The sequence below is a fragment of the Oryzias latipes genome, chromosome 12, assembly GCF_053564925.1.
Source record: "Oryzias latipes strain Hd-rR chromosome 12, Olatipes_Hd-rR_3.1".
NCBI classification, from domain to species: domain Eukaryota; kingdom Metazoa; phylum Chordata; class Actinopteri; order Beloniformes; family Adrianichthyidae; genus Oryzias; species Oryzias latipes.
Genome location: NC_136248.1, coordinates 1,355,825 through 1,377,708, shown reverse-complemented (window position 1 = coordinate 1,377,708; position 21,884 = coordinate 1,355,825). Strand labels below are relative to the sequence as shown.

Below are 21,884 nucleotides of genomic sequence, written 5' to 3'. Positions count from 1 at the left end.
CGCCTCGTCTTCCAAAGCTTCCAGCCACGCCTTCAACTCAAGCCACGCCATGACCTCGCTCTTCGTCACGCCACATATCCTCCAGCTTCAAGAACCATCTGCCTCGTCCATACTACACTCTACCTCACCCAAAGAATTCAACTTACCTTCCGGTCCTCGTCTCGCAGTCCTCCACTCTGGTGGCAAATCCAGGGACTCCTCGACGACTACCCCAAACTAAAAGAAAAACTTGACTTGTCTCTCCTAGTGCGTGTTCTGTCTGGGTTCCAGCGCTTAGGTCTGTTCTCGTCACAGCTGATCATGACATTTACTTTATTTCTAACTTGTATGATTTTTATGGAGAGAAAAATATAAATTATTTAACAACTAAGTTGATTTACTCAGGAATAATATTTTCTGTTTATTTCTGTCCATATTTATGTTAAAGTTTAGTAATTGAGTATTGTTCGGCCTGAGCGATCAAGTTTGAACCCCCCCCTCTAAGGAAATGTTGGATTTGTTGAAATTTCACACGTGTCTGACAGAAAGGGATTATTTCACAACAAAATGGCTCACAACACATTTTGAACATCATACAGACAAGAAAGTCAGATGAACAATGCTGATGCTGTGGTCTATTTCCTGAGTTTCCCACAACATCCAAGTCTAGATTAAAGGGTTGGACCAAGAGGAGACATTTGCAGGAAGGACGCCTTCAACTAATGAGAAAGCAGGTCTTTAGTGTATCGGCTTGTTTCAGAGGAGGGGGGTCTAAAAGCCAGAGGTGCACAGCGGGTGGGACAGTGAGGACCTGCAGGACCTGCACTCAGATTGACTCTCCCACAGTCACAGCTTCTGTCCATCAGTGTCGGTTTGACTGCAAAGGTGCTGCCGGCTTCACATTCAGACAAAGACGAGAAAAGAAGAAAACATCAGAAAGAAGGAGGTGGAAAAGTGAGTCAGTGTTTGATTTCTACACACTGACCAGCACACTGGTCTGTGCACACACACACATGTACACACACCTAAACACACACATGTAGAGACTTACATAAAAAACATAGGGATTGTATTTAAAAATGCTTTAGTGTTTCACAATTTTATGCAATCATTTTGTTCAACCCATGGAATAAAAGCTGAAAGTCTGCACTTCACTGGCATCTAAGTGGTTTTATTTCAAATTCACTGTGGTAATGTACAGAAAATAAATTAAAAAGAATGTGTCTCTGTCCAAATATTTATGGTCCTGACTGCATAAGTATCATTTTGATCCTCATTTTCCTTATAATCTGTGTATTTTGCGTATTTCTTGTCCAGTTTCAGGGCAGGCTGTGAGGTGAAGCAGCCTCATGGTAGATTTCACAATCCTGTAAACTTAAATTCATGCTTTCAGTTTACTCAGCGTATCTACTAATTTTTTCATTCATTCATCTTCTGAACCGTTTGTTCCCTTTTGGGGTCACGGGGCTGCTGGAGCCTATCCTGGCCACGTGTGGATGAAGGCAGGGGATGTCCAGGACAGGTCACCAGTCTGTCTCAGGACCACAATCACACACACATGCACACCTAGGGGCAGTTTAGATTAATCAATGAACCTATGAAGCATGTTTGTGGACGGTGGGAGGAAGCCGGAGAAAACACACGCGTGCACGTGGAGAACATGCTAACTCCACACAGAAAGGCCCCCCATTGGTGCTCTGGTTCAGGTCCCCATCCGGGACTTGAACCAAGGACCTCCTTGCTGAGAAGCAAGAGCGTTAACCACTGAGCAGCCTGCTGATAATGCTTTATTATTTTTTATTACATTGTCTCTCTATTACACGTCCTTTACCGTTAAACAAACGGTAAAGTACCGTTTGTTTAACGGTACTTTAGTGCTGACACAAAGCAAAGACGTGAAGTGAGGAAAACAGCTGTGCTTTTTGTGATAAGGAAACAATCGATCATTTGTTCATAAAGCTTTGGGGAGGATTTTTACTGTTGGTGTTGCATAAAGTTAGGAATCACAGGTGATTTTTCATTTAGTCTAGAATGTTCTATCAATAGACTATGAAAAACAATTAGATTCACGAGAACAGGTTTTTAAAAATCCTGCCACTCTTTAACACGCTTCAGGAAGACATTTGCTTTTATTTTACTTCACTGAAATCCCAAAGAGTAAAAACGCAGGAAAAATGTCCACTTTTGATTATGATAATAATTAAATATTAAATTGTGGATTTAATATCATTAAAAATGTCACAAAGTTGGACTTTTAATCAAAATGAAAAGTAATAAATAAAGGATGATTAATTACTGCTAATTACAGCAAATTAATCCCTGATTAACTTTTTGGCCGTTTTTTTTTAACCTGTCCAACAGCTGAGCAGACAGATGAGAACTGAAGGCCTCTTGTGTTGGACATATTTTACTTTAACAACAGGGGTCATTAATTGTTCTGATTCTGCTCATAAAGTCTCTCAGTTCCAACAGAAATACCAGCTACAGCTCGTCTTTAGCGGTGTAGCTTTCCACAGAATCCGGTGTCAGACCGTGGAACAAGTGAGCAAAACAATGAAGCTCAGAGAAGAGAGTCTGTCTGACATCACTACATCTCCCATGATGCCTTGGGTTAAATGACAACGTCTCAGCGTACAATGAGTCCCTGTTAAACGTCTTGAAAAAACAACGAACACACAACCAGTTTTTAAATCTTCTTGATGAAATCAGAGGTCAGAGGTCAACAGTTTAGTTCTCCTTCCAGGTTTGTGTTTCTTAACAGCCAAACATCCCAGAGTTTGGTCCAAGTCATCTTTCTGACTGAAACACTTTTCTAGGAACTTCTGGATTATTTTAGATGTTAAATTTAAGAAGAAGTAAGAAGAACATTTAAGGAACAGGATGAAGGTGAAACAGACACAATTAAACTAAATTCAAACAATTTAATCATCTAAAAAGAAATAAAACATTTTGGTTCAAGTTTTCAAAGACTTCATCTTTGATTAAGACAAAAGAAAAACTAATAAAACTTCAACATGTTCACTTTTAGTGTAGCTACAGAAAACAGAAATATAATGTTAGTCTTTTTGGGTCAAATTTCTCAAACATATTGTTATCATATTGTTCAAAAATGACAGTTGCCTTTGCACCAACATTTTACAAATAAATCATTATTTAGAAAGAATATTTGGTTTTTTGTGAGGTTACATAAAATTGCATGTTAATTAACTGAAGGAAAAAACAACTACCAGGATAAAATTTCTAATAATTTAGTAAAAGATTATTAAGAAAAACTAACTTAACATTTTTTACAACTTTTAGAAAAAACAGCTGCAGCTTCCAGCTTTTTCTGCCAGTTATCACAAAAATACATGTGAGATTGTGGAGGGGCTGTCCATCAATACAGACTATAGAGTTTTGGATGCTGGTATGCAGGGTTAAAGTGTGCCTTGGCTCAAAACAGGTGGAAAAACACTGGTTTAGTCGACTGTAACAGAGTTTTTGCAGGACGACCACAAACATCCATCAGAAAACTGCAGCTGAGTCTGAACTCTGCTGCTCAGGTTCTCACATGGTCCTAAAAAGTAGAACCACGTCAGTCCAGTTCTGAGAACCAGGGTCAGCCTGGGCGGTTCATCATTCGTTTTTCTTCTGTCTAAAGACCTCAAAGCTGCAGGTAATTCTTTGAATTAAAAAGACTGAATCACATTTTCTTTGGTATTCTAAAGATCTGATAGGAACAGGTTCATGAACCCTTTCATTTGTGAGAACACATCATTGGCTGTCCGTGTTCTTCTTTCTTCCACGTGTAACAAACAGAAGGCTTTTAGTCCAACTTGTGTTTCTTAAATATAATTTTCTTTCTCTAAAAACCACGAGGACGATTCTGCTTGAGGAAGACGAGATGTGCAAAAAAGAAAACTGGGGCTCTCCTGATTTATTGCATGAGCTCTGGAGGTTTGACACGCCCACCTCCAGACTGAAGTACTGCAGGTCTTCCAGCACATGCTTGAATACTTTCATCTTTTCTCCATTTTTGTCAGGACGGCTTCAGCAGTCTGGAGGTAATAAAAGCTTTGATTTCCTGCGTTCAGACATAGACACAGACTCTTTGGTGTGAATAATGCTCAGACTCCCTCACTGCCTGCTGTTGTCAGCCTTCAGCTGCACGATGAAGAGCAGAAAATGAGGGTCAGACGTCTAATTGATGTTTTAATTAACTTATTAACCAAGCAGGTCTTTGTAATTCTAAGTAGATGACTTGACTGTGACAACGGCACTATGGAAAGAGGAAGCTGCTTCTCCAGCTCCTTTGTTATTCCCTAAAGTTGGGACTGAATTTACCATTTGGTCCTTCATAAGTGATTCAGAAATAACAGGATAGCTGCGGTCCCACATGACAAACCTTTCTTATTAGATTGATTTTTTTACATGTGTCATAGTTTATTATATATGGATCAAACAGACAGCTGATATGACAGAAAAGTAGCAAATCTGAGCTAATATGTACTTGATTTAAAAGTATTTTGATTAATGCTCCCTTACATCTCCCACCGCCTTTTCTACCCGTTTTAACCAACGCGCCCTAAACCGCCTTCAGCTCGTCCAAGCTCGGCTTTTACAGGAAACAGGAAACGCATCACTCCTCTGTTGTCACCTTTACATTGGTTCCCAGCTAAATTGATTTTAAAATTCTTCTTTTCGTTTTCAGAGCCTTGCATGGTCAAGCTCCAACGTTAATGTCTGACCTTTAACCCCAACCTCTGTGGTCCTTGAGGTCTTCCCCCCAAAATCCTTTAAGCTTTCCAAAAACCCGCTTTGAGACCAGAGGAGGTCTCTCCTTTCAGGCCGTTGCTCCTCGTCTTTGAAACTCCCTCCCACTGTTGCTGTGCCAGACTGACTGTTTTAAATCTCAGGTCAAGACGTTTTTATTCTGGAGTCTTCTGATTTTAGTCCTTGCTTTGCTGCGTTTTACTGTGTTTTGTTTCATTTTTATTATTGTATTTTACTTCCTCTCAGTGTTTTGATTTGATTTATGTTCCTTTGTGGTTCTTTCTGGGAAGAGTGCTATATAAATAAAGATATTCTCTTCTTAACGTGGTGGAGGAGTTTGAATGCTCCCAGGAGCCAAGCTGTCTGGGGGTTTTGCCCCTGGTGGGGTGGCAGACGGGTCCTGGGTGACGACTCAGACAAAGAGCAGGTCAGAACCCCTTTTTGAGAAGAACAAACGAGGATTCTGTCACGTCACCTGGATGGGCGTCACCAGGGCCCATTCTTGAGTCAGGGGATGGGGGTCGCAGGTGAGCGCCTGGTGACCGGGGCTCCTCCCAAGGGGTGGGGTCACTCTCCTGTGGGGGGCCGGTGCAACATGGCTTGGGGATAGCAGCGGAAGGCGGGTGCCTCGGTGACTCTGGTCATGGACCTTGGCTTTCAGGACACGGAGCGTCACCTTTTTTTTGGGGGGGGGCTGAGTTTGTGCGGGTGGTTGGGGAGTACCATCTGAATATAGTTCGCCTCACCTCCACGCGCAGCCTGGGCTCTGAAACGCAGACACTCTGACTGTGTAATGCAGGAGAGACTTCCCGCCAAAGCCGGGATTTAATTGGTGCAGGACAAGAGTATGAGGCAAGCCCTCACACCCCCATCATGAAGGCAGTCAGGGTCAGCCTGTCTATTGGCTTTGACAGAAGCTCACATGGCCTGCTGACCCTGGAGGCTCTGCTGCTTCAGAGATACCAAGCCTAGAATTAACAGCCTGCCCTCTCTTTCTGCTCCCTCATTCCATGACTCCGCCTCCTTTCATTCTCGCTGCCATCTTTTTTTTCCTTCATTGTCTGTCATCTGTGTTCTTATTCCTGCGCTCACTCTTTGTTTCGTTGTCTTCACATTAACACCTTCCTCTGCTTAGTGTTTTTGCCAATTTTCAGCAAAAGCAGGTTTTTTTCAACATAGACTAGTTAATCCCATAATTTATCACCAAATGTACATTTAAACTTTTCAAAGTCAACAGGTTCTTCGCTTTTTCTACAGACGTTGGAGGATTATACCCTTTCATAGGCACAGACTCTTAGATTCTTTACAGTCTTTTTTGTTGCTTCGTTAATAATTTGTGTGTTTTCTGAGTTCTTTGGTGTCCAAACGTTTTGCAGAGAGCTAGATTCGGTGACCATTCTGCCTCCGTTCTTGAACTATTTCAACAAGATGAAATGCAAATGAACATTTGAATGAACATTTTTACTGCAGTGATGATTTTTCCTAAAGAACACAAACACATCTGAATACATTTGAACCAAAAGGACTGAATTCCACACTTGAAGACTAGAAATAAAATAAAGAAAACGTCTTTCTGGAAAATCAAAATTAATCAACATTAAATCTGGATTTATATGAAATATTACTTTTTATTCACAATGACGTGATCACTGTGATCTTCTACATTTACACTAACTGTTGTCTTTTTCAGTACAAATACTGTACTTTTAATCACAAAAAATCAGTAATATTAGAATTGATTTGCCACATAAAACTGAACAAAGAACTGCTCTGCACCAATGGAACGGTGATCCTGAGATCTGGATACCATCTAAAAGCTCCGATCTGGCTCACAGACTGTGGTTCTGATGTCCCACAGTGAGTCCATTGGCCCGTCCTCAGACAGTTCTTGTTCAGGTTCAGAACGGAGAATGTCCTCTTGCACGAGTGTATGGAGTCAAACACGCTCAGCGTTTTCACAGCAAACCTTCATGTCTGTTGAAAGCTGCAAAGGTTGACCAGAAGGCGGCGTTGGTGACGGCTGGTCACTCCACGTCGCCCTGCAGCTCACTGAGCTCCGTCTGCAGGCGGCCTCATCAGAAATCCTCTCAAAAACATGAGCGGTGTCGGTCGCGTCCCTGCTGAGATTTCACATCTTCCTGCTCTCCACAGTGGAGCTGGAGGAAGTGGCTGCAGAAAGGAGCGTCTAAGCATCTGGGACCGGGTCACGGGGGGCAGCAGTCTAAGCAAATGTGCCCCAGACTTCCCTGGCCACTTCCTTTAGCCCCTCCGGAGGCGTTCCCAGGCCAGCCCAGAGCTGAAGACTCCTGGAACACGTCCCAGGGAGGTCAGGAGACATCCAGATACCCCAGCCACCTCAACGGGGGACTGAGCTCCTCCCCCCAGCTCTAGAGGAGCGCCCAGCTTTTCTTTGCTGCTGCAGTCGAGGTCGGTTCCGGCTCATGTTACCGTGACAACACGCCGCACCACGTGTAACATACTCCACTTTTTGTGGAAAAAAAGCGATCTCAACCAACAAATACCAAGAATGAAGGACTAAAAGCTGATTAAATATATTTATGTCTATTGTTAGTGACCATGCAATAAGCAGGATAATGGCCTTCGTAGTGTGCATTATCAGAAATTAACGCACCTGGACATCTTTGCATAAATTTGCAAATTTGACAAGCTTTCATTTTCAGTCTATTTTTATATAACAGCTGTTACAAGTTCTGTTCCTTTTTGTGGTTTTGCTCCAGCTGTCAAACCGTTTTTGGCTCTGAGGCTCTATTGAAAACCAGGGGATTTAAACCTTCAACCTGGTTAAGTGACTCCACCCATGCAGCTAGACGTGAATGTCATAGAGTGGAACGTGCATGAAACAAGGACAAGTTGGAAATGTCATGTTGTGTTTGTCTTGGGGTCGAGTGTCCTCCTGTCCTGGGGTTCAGTTTTAGGCCCTCCTCTGTTCTTGTGTCTTTTCACGGTTATGCAGACCAATTTCAGTTTCATGTGTCTCACAAAAAGAAAAGTCAAACATGTATTTTTGGGCATAAATCATGAACAAACTTTGTATGAAATTAGGTTTAGGTGACAATTCTAAACTTTTACAAAGATGGATGTTCAGACTGTTCATATTAAATGAAAGCATTTAGCACTGAGAAAGTGGGTGTGTTTGTTAGCCTGGGGGCGGAGCAGATTTTTTAGAGGAACGCTCAGAAATGGATATATATATATATATATATATATATATATATATATATATATATATATATATACACACCACCAGGATCTACAGTACTGACACTGGGATGTCATTCGGGCTCGAAAAATGCAGCCGGATGGTGACAAAGAGAGGCAAGGTAGACCACACAGGAGGGGTCTCACTCCCAGAAGGAACAATAACAGACATTGAGGACAGTTACAAGTACCTTGGAATTCCACAGGCAAATGGCAACCTGGAGCAGGCAACAAGGAAAGCTGCAACAGCTAAATACCTCCAACGAGTAAGGCAAGTCCTGAGAAGCCAGCTCAATGGCAAGAACAAGACCCGGGCAACAAACAGCTACGCACTGCCAGTTATCAGATACCCTGCAGGAATAATAAGATGGCCAAAGGAAGAGATACAGACCACGGATGTTAAAACACGAAAGCTCCTTACCATTCATGGAGGGTTCCATCCCAAATCCAGCACCCTGAGACTGTATGCTAGCCGCAAGGAAGGAGGCCGAGGACTAGTGAGTGTAGAAGCCACTATCCAGGATGAAACATCCAAGATCCATGAATACATCAAGCTCAAGGCCCCAAATGACAGTGTGCTCAGTGAATGTCTCAGACAATGGAGAGCAGAGGATACAGTGCGGGAGGACAAACCCCTGCATGGGATGTACCACCGGACCATAACTGAAGTGGCTGATATCAAGAAGTCCTACCAATGGCTAGAAAGGGCTGGCCTACAGGACAGCACCGAAGCGCTCATCCTGGCAGCTCAGGAACAAGCCCTGAGCACCAGAGCCATAGAGGCTCAGATCTACCACACCAGACAAGACCCAAGGTGTAGATCTACCACACCAGACAAGACCCAAGGTGTAGATCTACCACACCAGACAAGACCCAAGGTGTAGATCTACCACACCAGACAAGACCCAAGGTGTAGGCTGTGCAAAGAGGCGCCTGAAACAATCCAGCACATAACTGCAGGGTGTAAGATGCTGGCAGGTAAAGCATACATGGAGCGCCACAATCAAGTGGCTGGAATAATATACAGGAACATGTGTGCAGAATATGAACTGGAAACCCCAAGGTCAAAATGGGAAACACCTCTGAAGGTGGTAGAGAATGAGAGGGCAAAGATCCTGTGGGACTTCCAGATCCAGACTGATAGGATGATAATGGTGAGCCAACCAGACATTGTAGTGGTGGATAAAGAACAGAGGAAAGCCGTTGTGGTGGATGTGGCAGTGCCAAGCGATGGGAACATCAGGAAGAAGGAACATGAGAAACTGGAGAAATACCAGGGACTCAGAGAAGAACTGGAGAAAGCATGGAAAGTGAAGGTGACAGTGGTGCCTGTGGTAATTGGAGCACTCGGGGCAGTAACCCCCAAGCTGGAGGAGTGGCTACAACAGATACCTGGAAAGACCTCAGACCTCTCAGTCCAGAAAAGCGCAGTGCTAGGAACAGCTAAGATACTGCAGGACCCTCAAGCTCCCAGGCCTCTGGTAGAGGACCCAAGCTTGGAGGAGAAACCACCCGCAGAGGGTGAGAGGGGCGTTTTTTTTTTATATATATATATATATGCATTCCTTTCTAACCACCAGAATGGATTATTGCAGTTCCTTATGGGGTTGGCGCTTCAACCATTGCTCATTTCCGGCTGGTACAAATAGCAGCTGCATATCTGTGAAGGAATTTGTTTTATTATTATCATTGCTTAAATGTATTTGGTGAAATGTATGTTTAAATGTTAACTCAGATTGACCTTTTTACCTCTTCTGAAAACAGTTCTGTGTGTTTGTTCATCTGCTTCTCATCCCCAGCTAAGAGGGGGTTTTACGACACTGTCCTGAGCTGATAAGGAATACTGTTTGAACTTAGAATCCAACCAAAAGGGTCATTTGACGACACCCCCTAATGAACTTTTTCTCTTTGTCTTGAAAATGTTACCTCCTTCTTGTGTTCTTAATAAAAGCAGCACGAGGAGAGGCAGACCTTTGAGAAGAGAAGCGTGGTAGACGTTTTCTGTCACTCTTGCTCCTCTCCCTCGTGCATGAGAAACTTGATTCTTGTTGTGGTTTGTTGTTTATAATTGTGTTTTTCTTTAATGTCTAGATGCATTTATCTGACAATATCTTTCAACCAAAACATGGAAATATGATCATATGTCCCCTTTTTCTGTCTTCATTACCCTTCATTCATTCGTTTTTAGATCCTATTTTGTTTGTTTTTCTATCCTTGCACAGCTTGGCATCGGTCTACTTTAATGATCAGCTGCAGCCTCATGTTCCCTCTTAGGTCAGCTGATCAGCTGCTTCTAAAGCACCAAAGACAAAGATCAAGCATGAAGGAGATCACACTTTGGCCCCAAAATGATGGATCCTCCACTGTGTCTTCTCCACAAAGACTGATGTTTGCTTGCTGACCTAAAACCTGTAAAAATAGAGATTCACTCTTTGGACATCAAACATTAGATGAAGGAACTGACGAATCCGGATCAGAATACTTATTTCATTCCAGGGTGAATTGCATGTTCAGCAGAACTCTGGTCACCAAATTTCGACACGGTCAGATAAATAATAAAGACAGAAAAGCTATTTACAGTAAAGTGCAATGAAAATAAAGAGTGTGTAAAATGAAATCTATAGTAACGGTTCCTTTAGGTAATGTTTGTTTAACCCTTTAACATCAGAGACGACCGGTGACTCCATAATAACACTCCGTAACTTTGACCGTTCACGCCGTCAATGTGAATCAGCTGATTTTAATGTGGAGAAAAGCCATCTTTCATGTTGGCTTCACGCTTTTGTGAAACTCATTACTAATGTAAATTAATGCATAGCTGCTATTCCCCATGACTGCAGAAGCTGATTTACGTTAAGCATTTCAAGACCTCACAGCGTTAAACTTACAGTAATATACACTAATGTAGAGTAATATACAATAATGTACAGTAATATACAGTAATGTACAGAAATATGCAGTAATGTACAGTAATAAACAGTATTATACAGTAATATACAGTAATGTAGAGTAATATACAGTAATGTACAGTAATGTACAGAAATATGCAGTAATGTACAGTAATAAACAGTATTATACAGTAATATACAGTAATGTAGAGTAATATATAGTAATGTACAGTAATATACAGTAATGTACAGTAATATACAGTAATGTACAGTAATAAACAGTAATATACAGTAATATACACTAATCTAGAGTAATATACAGTGATGTACAGTAATATTTTCGCGGCTTCGAGACAGAACCAAGATGCTGGAACCCGGAAGGAAAACAGGAGAGATTTATGGTAAGTAATTTGGTTTATTTTCTTGCAGTATAGCTCCCAAGGACGAGGATCTTCAGCTTGAGGCAGCAGGTGAGTAGCTGATGATGTGGCATGGGTGGAGGGCTTCTGTGAAGGCTGAGCAGGCATGAACAACAGACGTGGGCAGCGTGGTTTGTATGGACAGGTCCAGAGGTAATCCCAGGTAACACTCGTGGTGAAACAATACTGGAAGCGAGGCGTAAAAACAAAGTTACTTGACGACAAAAATTCATAGGAAAAACATGAGTTACCTGACAAGCACCATGGAGGAGCAATGAACTGGCGATGAATTCTGGCTGTGGATCTCTTTAAGAAGGGAGTAGGACTGATGAGGTGAGTGGCAACAGCTGGGAATCCTCCAGATCAGAGCAGAGAGGGGCGGGGCTGACAGAGACACCATGACAAATATGCAGTAATATACAGCAATGTACCATAATATACAGTAATGTACAGTAATATCCCATAATGTACAGCAATATACAGTAACATACAGTAATGTACAGAAATGTACGGTAATATGCAGTAATGTACAGTAATATACAGTAATGTACAGTAATATGCAGTAATGCACAGTAATATACAGTAATATGCAGTAATGTACAGTAATATACAGTAATATGCAGTACTGTACTGTAATATACAGTAATATGCAGTAATGTAAAGACTTGTATAGTAATATGCAGTAATGTACAGTAATATACAGTCATGTAAAGTAATACACAGTAATATACTGTAATGGACAGTAATGTACTTTAATGTACAGTAATATACAGTAACATGGAGTAATGTACACTAATATACAGCAATGTACCGTAATATACAGTAATGTACAATAATATACAGTAATGTACAGTAATATACAGCAATGTACGGTAATATGCAGTAATGTACGGTAAAATACAGTAATGTACAGTAATATACAGTAATGTACAATAATATACAGTAATGTACAGTAATATACAGTAACATGAAGTAATGTACACTAATATACAGCAATGTACCGTAATATACAGTAATGTACCGTAATATACAGTAATGTACAATAATATACAGTAATGTACAGTAATATTCAGTAATGTACCGTAATATGCAGTAATGTACAGTAATGTACAGTAATGTACAGCTTTTCTGCTGGAATTACATTCATTGCAGCATGCCAACACTGGAGCTAAAACTGTAAACTGTTTGGTCATACTTGGATTTTAGTAGTCTGCTTAAATCCTAATTAATGCACATCCACCGTTATCATGCTGGTTTTCAGGCTGTTAGTTTTCGTCACTCTGTTCTTAAAACATCGATGTGCCTCGGTGCTCTTTCCCCATCCGCTCGTATATTTGTTTTATCGGGTGTTAGGTCGCTCTCAGAGCTGCTGGGCTGACATAAGGAGTGTCTGACCTATCACAGTTCAGAATGCCACATCAAAGTCTTCAACCTCAACACTGAACCATCAACTAATTAAGGCCGTAATCTAACCAACAACGGCTGGCTCAACCCAGACAGACAATGGAAGATACAAAATTAAGCTCCAACAAGCAGAAAAATGAGTAAATATACCACGGCTATGTCACGTCTCTGCTGAAGAGGCTGTAAAGGCATCTCTGCCAAAAGAGCCCACTTCTCTAATGACCTGCAGAACACAGGTCATAATAACTAGGCCACCATGAACTACAGTATAAACAGTAAGTTGGTTTAGTTTCTGCTAGGAAGAATAAATGAAGAATTATTTTGAGTTCAATATTATAGTTATTTTTGTTTAGTTTTGTTTAGTTTAAAGTGAAGTGAACTTAAGATTAAAGTTAAGTTTAAAGTTTAGTTTAGTTTAGTTTAGTTTAGTTTAAAGTTTAGGTTAGGTTAAGTTATTTTAGTTTAGTTTAGTTTAAAGTTAAGTTAAGTTTAGTTACTGTACGTTTAAAGTTAGGTTAAGTTTAGGTTAGGTTAATTAAGTTATTTTATACCATGGTCCGTTTGAATACTCGATTCTGATTGGCTGCTGGGTTTGCATTAAAACCTGATAACCGCACGGTGAAAAAAGAAGTTCGGCTAGCTTAAATGTTTTGTATCACTGCGCCGACTTCTTTAAAACAACCTTTTGCTTCATCATCTGAACAAAAACAAGCGTTAAGGGGTGAACTTTATCTCTGAACTGATGCTTTATTCAAGCCATCGGGACAATCAGCCTATATATATCGCCGAATCTTGACTGCAGCGGTGGTGCGCATTGCGCCGCATCACGTAACACATAGTCCGCTTTTTGTGATAAAAGCGATCCAAATCGTAAAAAAAAACCAAGAATTAAGGGCTAAAACCTGGTTGATAGGTATTGCTTTTGTAAGTGACCATGCCATAAGCGGGTTGATGGCCTTCGAAGTGTGCGGTTATTACTTTTTAACGCACTTCGCGGAAGCAACGGTTCAGGCTTCCACGGCGTGCATTAAAAAGTAATAACCGCACACTTCGTCGGCTATTAACCCTTACTTAGTTTAGTTTAGTTTAAAGTTTAGTTTAGTTTAGTTTAGTTAAGTTAAGTTAAGTTAAGTTAAGTTAAGTTAAGTTAAGTTAAGTTAAGTTAAGTCTAGCTAAGTTAAGTTTAGTTAAGTTTAAAGTTAAGTTAGGTTACGTTAAGTTTAGGTTAGGTTAGTTAAGTTATTTTAGTTTAGTTTCGTTTTAAGTTAAGTTTAGCTTAAATTTAAGTTTAGTTTAGTTTAAATTTAAGTTTAGTTTAAAGTTAATTTCAGTTTTAAGTTTAGTTTTGTTAATTTTAGTTTAGTTTAGTTTAAAGTTAAGTTAAGTTTAGTTTTAAGTTAAGCTTAGTTTAGGCTAGGTTAGGTAAGTTAGTTTAGTTTAAAGTTAAGTTAAGTTTAGGTTTGGTTAGTTAAGTTATTTTAGTTTAGTTTAGTCTGAAGTTAAGTTTAGATAAGTTCAAAGTTAAGTTACATTAAGTTTAGTTTAGTTTAGTTTAAAGTTTAGTTTAGTTTAGTTACGTTTAAAGTTAAGTAAAGTTTAGTTTAAAGTTAAGTTCAGTTTATTTTACTTTAGTTGCGTTTAAAGTAAGTTACGTAAAGTTTTGCTTAGTTTAGAGTTAAGTTAGGTTTAGTTAAGTTAAGTTGAGTTAAGTTAAGTTTAGGTTAGGTTAGTATAGTTTAAAGTAAAGTTTAGTTTAGTTTACTTTAGTTAAGTTAAGTTTAGGTTAGTTTAGCCATTACCTATTGAATTCTATGACTTAATGTTCTTTATGACTCATGTTTACTTTACAATCACCACTATGAGGTAATATTGGGCTAAAGAAATAAAATACAATTGAATATTTTCTATTTTATAGACAGCAGAGATGTCCAGAGTTTATCCTATGGGAGAAAAAAACCCAGAAATGATGCAGTCTGGATTTTTTCACTGTGTTTAAATGGTCACCCGTTTTTCAATTGTGAACTATTATTTTCTGAAAACAGATGATTCATGGTCTGCGCCTCTGGAATCTCACCTGACGGCTCCCTGAGGCATTCTCAACTGAACCAGATCCCTCCCGCCTTAAAGACTCCATTCCTGCCTCGGCGCTGCCCCGTCTGGGCGGAGATTCTGCTAACAAGTGCCTCTTCCTTCTCAAATAAAACCTGGTTTCTTCCTTTCTAATTTTTGTGCATCCTTCCAAAAACCTCACAAGATCGGGACTATTTTAAATCTCTACTCAAAAACACGAAAAAGCTTCTATATTCAACAGTTGGTGGTACATTTATTTGTCTTTTGTGTAAATTAATGTGCTTTGTAAGAAGTTTGAAGGTTGTACGTTTCAATGTATTTCCCAAATTTACATTAGATTTACTACATATCTGATTAATCGTTTACAGTTGAACAAAAAAGCCACCTGAACAGGTTTGACTCTTAAGGCAGACCAAACACAGCACGGCTTCAACTTGGACTTGGAGATAAGAATTGAGAGACTGAATAATTCTCCCTCAGGCAGTGGAGCAACGTCAGTCCCCTAAATCCTGTTAAGATGTCTCAAAAGGAAAACTAAAAAATAGAAAACAAATGAAAACAATGAGATGGAAGTTTGGATGTCTGCCTTTTTTGTTTCTTCTGATGAATTGTAATCAAACCTTAAACCTGCAAAGGTTCAAGTCTGTTCAATAAGGAAGCTGACAAATGAGATTTCAAATGCCATTCAGGATACAAAGAAGGTATTTACTTTGATCTTATTGCTCTTCATTGTCAAACAAATGAAAATGATTCTATCTTCTACTTCTAAACTTGTTTGAACTGCTGACTAACAACAATTGCTAACATCAAAAAACCTCTAGATGCCCGTTTTTAAAAAAGTACACAACTTATTGGTCATTTCTGCTCCCGATCATCATGTTGATGATGATTCATCAAAAGGTCAGCGGGATGCTTTGGATCAAAAGATGACAGGAGTTTGATCTTTCATAGATTACTGTCAATCCCTAAAAATATGATCTCATCCATGTGTAATCTGACAGCTCAATTTGTTGCTGAGTTAGTTTCTGAAAAGAGCTTAAAGGTTTAGTAAGCAGGCTGGTCCCGGGGGGGCTGTCTGCTCCTATTGGGACTTGACCTTGGAGGTTAGGAGGGTTGGGGGTCTCCAAAGCACCAATCGGTGGTCGCTAACTAGTCGCTGCCTCAGTCCTGTCTGTGCCTGACTGGTTGGTGTTGGGGGTCAGCCTGCAATGCACCTCGGGGGAAGGAGTTACTTGGCACTGATCCCCCTCCCATCCATGGTTGCGGCATGGATCTGAACCCCTCCCCTCTCAGTTTTATTTACACCTTGGAAATGTTGGGGCCCTTGGTAGGGGGGGTGCTTTGTCCTCTTAGTGCCCCACCCACCAAAATTTAAAACTGTAAGTTTAAATCAATCTGAGAAACAATATAAGGAAATCTGTGTTTTATTTTAAAGCAGCTTCTCCTTTTTTTTTTTTTTTTTTCTTTTTTTTTTTCTCTTTTAACTTGTTCTGTCCAACAGCTGAGCAAACAGATTAGAGCAGAAGGCTTTTTGTGTTGGACAGGTTTTACTATCACAAAAAGAGGTTATATAGCTTCAAGGAACTAGAGTGTAGATTTGTATAAACCCCTTTTTGTCGTATTATTTTTTATTTATTTGTTACATTTAGTGTGTGTGGGGAGGGAGAGGGGAAGAATGTGAGGGGAGGGTGGAAGAGAGTAAAAGGAAGAAAGGTGAAAAGGTGGGGGATACAAGCACTGATTTGAATAAGTTATTATTTTAAGCTGTAACAATTATACCAGATCTGCTGGAAAGACGAATGTTACATCAAAGGTGAAAATCTGACACTAAGATGAGCGAAAAAAATCTGTTCATCAATACACTGTAGGTAAGGAGGAGGGATGAAGCAGACAGGGAGCAGTGTGGCAGTGTGCACGTGCACGTGGGGCTGGAGATACATGCATGCTGCCGACGTGAACCGTGTGTTCATAAAGGGAGCCAGATCCTACCCAGCCAGACCAGCCAGACCAGGAGAGGGGAGGAGAGCCCCCCAGGCCAGAAGCCCCCCCAGCATCCGGACCCAGGCAGCCCGGGAGGGGAGGAGGAGGGGACCGCCCACCCCACCAGCCAGGCACAGAGAGGGCCCCCCTACAGGGGCCCCCCCAATGCCCAGAGGCACAAGCGAACCCAGTGTCCGGCCCCCAGGCCACAAGACAGGAGCGCTTAGCCGTACCAGGCGGCAGCCATGGGGGCCACCGGGCGCCGGACACCGAGACAAAGGCCAGGGACGAAGCCAGGGCCCCCGGAACCCAAGAGCCGGCCACCACCCGACCGGCGCCCCGTCCCCGCAAGCCAGCCCAGGCCCGCGACCTTAGCAACCCAGGGATCGCCACGCACCCACAGCCACAGCCACCCCCCTAAAACCCTACGCACTACCACCCCCCCCGCCATAATATCTGACCCCCCCTCCCCAACCCTCTCAGTGCCCTCCCCTCTCTGTGATGGGGAGGGAAAGCCCCAGAGGGTCCCAGCGAGCCAGCCCCCAGGTCCGTCCTACCCATGCACTCACACACACATACTCACAATCATCTGGTTACCCTCCCTACCCCCGCCGCCACGCAGTAACCCCCCCCCCCCCAGCCAGCCGACCCCCAGCGCCGTATGCCCGACCCTTCCCGCAGCCGACAGGATACCCATAAGCCCGGCCGCACTGAGAGGACCAGGCGGGTGAAGACCGGCTGCCCCCCCCCCCCCCCCCCGACCCCACCCATGTATGGAGGTGTGGGAGTGCTGTGTGTGTGCTGCAGGTAAAATAGGAGGTCACCAGTGTGGGGGGCTCCACCGCTGCCAAGCCGCAAAGCCCCCCACTCCGGGGTCCCTCTGATTTTGCTTTTGCAACACCCACTTTTCGAGAACTGTCGCCCAGACCATCAAAAGTGAACTTTACTGTTTATGTTGCAATCATGAAACAGTCAAAGTATGTCAAATGTGAGACTGGAGTCTGTCTACTTTCATGTTGACACTGGACAACAGCCAACAGGATGTCAATAAATGGAGCCGTCGTCTGTGTGCATCAGAATTCGGCAGAACGGACTTTCAGCTGAAGCGAGAGCAGAAGATGAAGAGCCTTGTGTTTTTGCTGTTGGTGGCCGGTGCCAGTGCCAAAGTGTTTGAGCGCTGTCAGTGGGCCCGCCTGCTGAAGGCTCAGGGAATGGATGGGTATCGCGGTGTGAGCCTGGCCAACTGTGAGTACGGACCTCTGCACACGCTGCACAAACACAACTCTAGGAATCACTGCCATGTCAGAGACGATGTTGCAAGTTTAGGGTTTTGGTGTAAACTCAACAGAAAGTCAGACATTATTTCAGAAATTATATTCAGTCTTTCAACAGCTTCCATCCATCTTCTTCCACTTATCCGGGTCGTGGGAGCAGTGTTGTAAGCCAGTGTTTTTCAACCTTTTTTGAGCCACGTCACACTTTAACCTTGACAAAGACCCCGCGGCACACCAGCATCCAAAAAAACAAACAAACTCAGTCTGTATTGATTGACAGCCCCCCCCCCCCCCCCCGCAATCTCATGTGCATTTTTGTGATAATTGTGGCAGAAAAAGCAGGAAGTTGTGGCTGTTTTTTTCTAAAAGATGAAATAAAAGTTAAGTTAGAAAATTCAAAAACAGTTTGATGTGTGTTTGTTGTGGTTTCAAGACGTTAAAGGACGACTCATTGTACGCTAAGACGCTGTCCCTTTAACCCAATGCATCATGGGAGATGTAGTGTGAAAACTGCCGCAAAAGGGCAGACAGACTCTCTTCTCTGAGCTTCATTGTTTTGTTCTCTTGTTCCACCGTCTGACACTGGATTCTGTGGAAAGCTGCACCGCTAAAGACGAGCTTTAGCTGGTATTTTTGTTGGAACTGAGAGACTTTATGAGCTAAATTGGAACAAGGAAGTGGAGACTTTAACCACTTCTGATTGGTCAGACTGATGACATGTGATTAAGCCTCCAAGAATGATTGCCGGAGACAGTTAAAGGGGCGGGACTTTACCGCAAACGGCTTTAGCTGCAGCCAAATCGCGGTACCGTCATTCTTATCAAAATGTCTTTAATAGAATCAAAAAAACACAAAGAAAAATAATTTTATGATCTTTTATATTCCTTACTTCCAAGTGTTTTATCAGGGTTTGTTTGGATGAACACAGAGCTGAGATCCTGGAGATGGGAAATGTTTTTAGATCAGTTAATGAGGGCAATTTCCCACGGCACACTTGACCATCTCCCATGACACACTAGTGTGCCGCGGCACACTCGTTGAAAAACACTGGTCTAAGCACAGATGCCCAGACTTCCCTCCCACTTCCTCCTCTGGGGGGGACCCCGAGGCCTTCCCAGGCCATTAGCCAGCCTCATTAGCATGTGCTGACAGGATTTTTGTGTAGAGGGTAAAGTAAAGCGGTGTTTGTTTAAGGCTTTACCTTATTCATGAATTTGCCAGTTCAGTCTATAGACCTGTGCTTTTTTGGGGGGGGGTATATTTCTGCAGGGGTCTGCCTGACACAACATGAGTCTAGATTCAACACCAATGCCATCAACCACAACAGGGACGGGTCAACGGATTATGGCATCTTCCAGATCAACAGTTATTGGTGGTGTGACGATGGAAAAACCGGAAGAGTCAACGGGTGCAAAATTCCATGCAGCGGTGAGTAACGGAGTGAAAAAAACTTTTTTCTTTTTTTCTGAAATGGACACTGTTAGGAAAAGTTAGCCTCTCTAGCAGACACATTTACATTTTGACTTGTTGGGTTAGAGACAGAAATAAAAGGAACAGAAGGAGTAGCCCTTTCACAGCTATGGAATCATTCAGCTTAAACCATCTTTGAGGATTTGATGAACTTCAAATGCTCTAAAGGCTTCCCCAATAAGTTTGATCTCAAGCCTGATCCTGAACTGGGAAAGAAAGAACAAACATTAACAACTCACATTGACCTGTCACTCTTTTTTCTATCGTCCTGGATCCTAAAAACCTCTGCGGTCATCCTGTTCCTCCTAAATTCAGTTCAGAATTCTCCTTTACACTGTCCAGACCTCTCTCCTCCATATCTGTCTGACTCCCCTTCATGTCCTCATCTATGCCCCCCGTTCACCCCAGCACCATCAGGAGCATCTGCTCACTAAAATCACACATCCGTAGCACTGAGGTAGCGTGGAAATTAATCACAGGTTCAATTTCCGCCTTGCCTGCCCATGTGTGGAAGTGCCCTTGGGCTAGGGACTGAGCCCCACGTTGCCTCTGGCCATCAGTGTGTGAATGGGTGGATGGGACTTGGGGTCCTAAATCAAGGAAGGAGGTAAAGGACTATCCGAGTATATAGCTATTACCATTTTAAGTCCAAACTCATTCATTCAACTTTTAAAGCGGTTTTGTCCCTTTCGGGGTCACGGGGCTGCCGGAGTCTATCCCGGCCACTCTTTGGCGAAGAGACAGATCGCCAGTCTGCTGCAGAAGTCCAAACTCATCTCAGCTTGTTCTGAAAAACGCCATTTCTTTAGTCAGTTTGTTTCTACTTTGGGATTTAAATGTTTTTTTAAACATAGTTGCTTTTTGAGTGAATGATTCATCTGTGTTTCATTTTTTAAATTAATTCATAATTATGATGGCTATTATTAGCTATTCTATAAAAATATGCCTTTACTTTAATAATCTCTTTAAATGGTAATAGCGTATACTTATATATATATAGAATGGTGAATGGTGTATACTTATATAGTGCTTTCTACCCTCTTTTGAAGGCCCAAAGCGCTTTACAGTCACAGTCCCATTCACCCACATACACACACACACACACAGTCGGTGCCTCTGCTGCTGAACACTGGCGCCAAGGCAGGAATTGAACCTGCAATATTACGATCATGGGTCGACCGCCCTACCACTGCACCACGGCCGCCCGTCTTTAGGGACAAAAAGAAATACATAGAGACTAAACAGAAGCCCAACAAGAGCAAAGTTAACCATAGTGTGTATCTCTTTAGCCGTCCCAAAAAGGCTAACCAAAGGCGTCTTTTTGTCATCATTTGTTTTCAGATATGTTAACCAAACAATTGAAACATTTGTTCTCCTCTCTTGTTGGTCTCAGCGCTTCTGTCTGACTCGGTGGGCACAGCCATCGCCTGTGCCAAACGCATCGTTCAGGATCCAAGTGGCATAGCTGCCTGGTGAGACGCAACCATGTGGCAGATGGAAGCAGGCCGGCCGTCTGAGGTTGAAGACCAGTCATAACTGCTTTTTTTTTCCTTTAGGGTGGCTTGGCGTGATCACTGCAGAGGGAGAGACGTGAGTTCCTACATCCAGGGATGTGGATTCTGATCATTTCACACGATTGATGTTTCCATTCATCATATTTACAGAGAAATAAATAAAAGTAAAAATCTTTTTTGTCGCTGTGGTTTGTTAAAATTCATTTTTATTCTGAATTTGTGTGCAAATATTGCTTTAGGTAGGTGTACTTAACTTGGGTGGGTTTTGGTTTAGTGGCCTGTTGAAGAACTTTCAAACGTACGGTCAAGGGAGGCAGGTGAAGCAGTGCCTCACCTGCCATCATCCTGCTATTATGAGATGTATAGCCTACTGATAATATGATAAATGTGTCCACTATCCTGTTCCGCTAATGCAATTTATCTGTTTGATTCTAATCTTTTAATAATTTAATCCTAAATATTCAAATATATGTAGCTGTTTTTTGCGTGTTTCCTGTTTAGTTTCAGGCTACGGGGTCTGCCTCAGATGCCAGATGATGTAATCCCATGTGAAGTGGGTTGATTGTCGCTCCCCGACCTGTAACTTTGTTTACTAAGCATATGCTGATAATGTAATAAACATTATTATTATTATTATTTATACTCTCCAAACCTTTTTATTACATGTCCTTGTTTTCTATTTGATAGGCTAATGTATTTTACATTTGTCTGTCTTTTTTAGTGTTCAGCTCTGAAAAGACAGAATGAGGCAGGAAACCTCTGTGCTTTTTATGATATTAATAGGAAAACAACAGATCATTTGTTTTATCAATGCATAGACTAGATTTTGGGAGGATTTTAACTGTTGGTGTTGCACAAAATATTCTTTTCATCAAAATTAGAAAATCACCAAATAAGCTTTGAGAGCAGGTTTTT

General features: G+C 41.9%; 1 protein-coding gene across 1 annotated transcript; it reads left to right on the top strand.

Moving 5' to 3' along the window:
- The first annotated feature begins 17,786 nt into the window (after nucleotides 1-17,786).
- lyz (lysozyme) lies at nucleotides 17,787-21,142 on the top strand. The gene is made up of 4 exons (NM_001163157.2): nucleotides 17,787-17,956; nucleotides 19,255-19,413; nucleotides 20,849-20,927; nucleotides 21,012-21,142. Exons 1-4 carry the CDS (start codon nucleotides 17,830-17,832, stop codon nucleotides 21,076-21,078), a joined length of 432 nt encoding a protein of 143 aa, NP_001156629.1. The 5' UTR covers nucleotides 17,787-17,829; the 3' UTR covers nucleotides 21,079-21,142.
- Nucleotides 21,143-21,884: the final 742 nt, after the last annotated feature.

Coding starts and splice junctions, on each gene's coding strand:
- lyz (NM_001163157.2), top strand. CDS start 17,830: ATGAAGAGCCTTGTGTTTTTGCTGTTGGTGGCCGGTGCCAGTGCCAAA. Junction 19,414..20,848: donor GTGCAAAATTCCATGCAGCG/GTGAGTAACGGA, acceptor TGTTGGTCTCAG/CGCTTCTGTCTGACTCGGTG. Junction 20,928..21,011: donor CCAAGTGGCATAGCTGCCTG/GTGAGACGCAAC, acceptor TTTTTCCTTTAG/GGTGGCTTGGCGTGATCACT.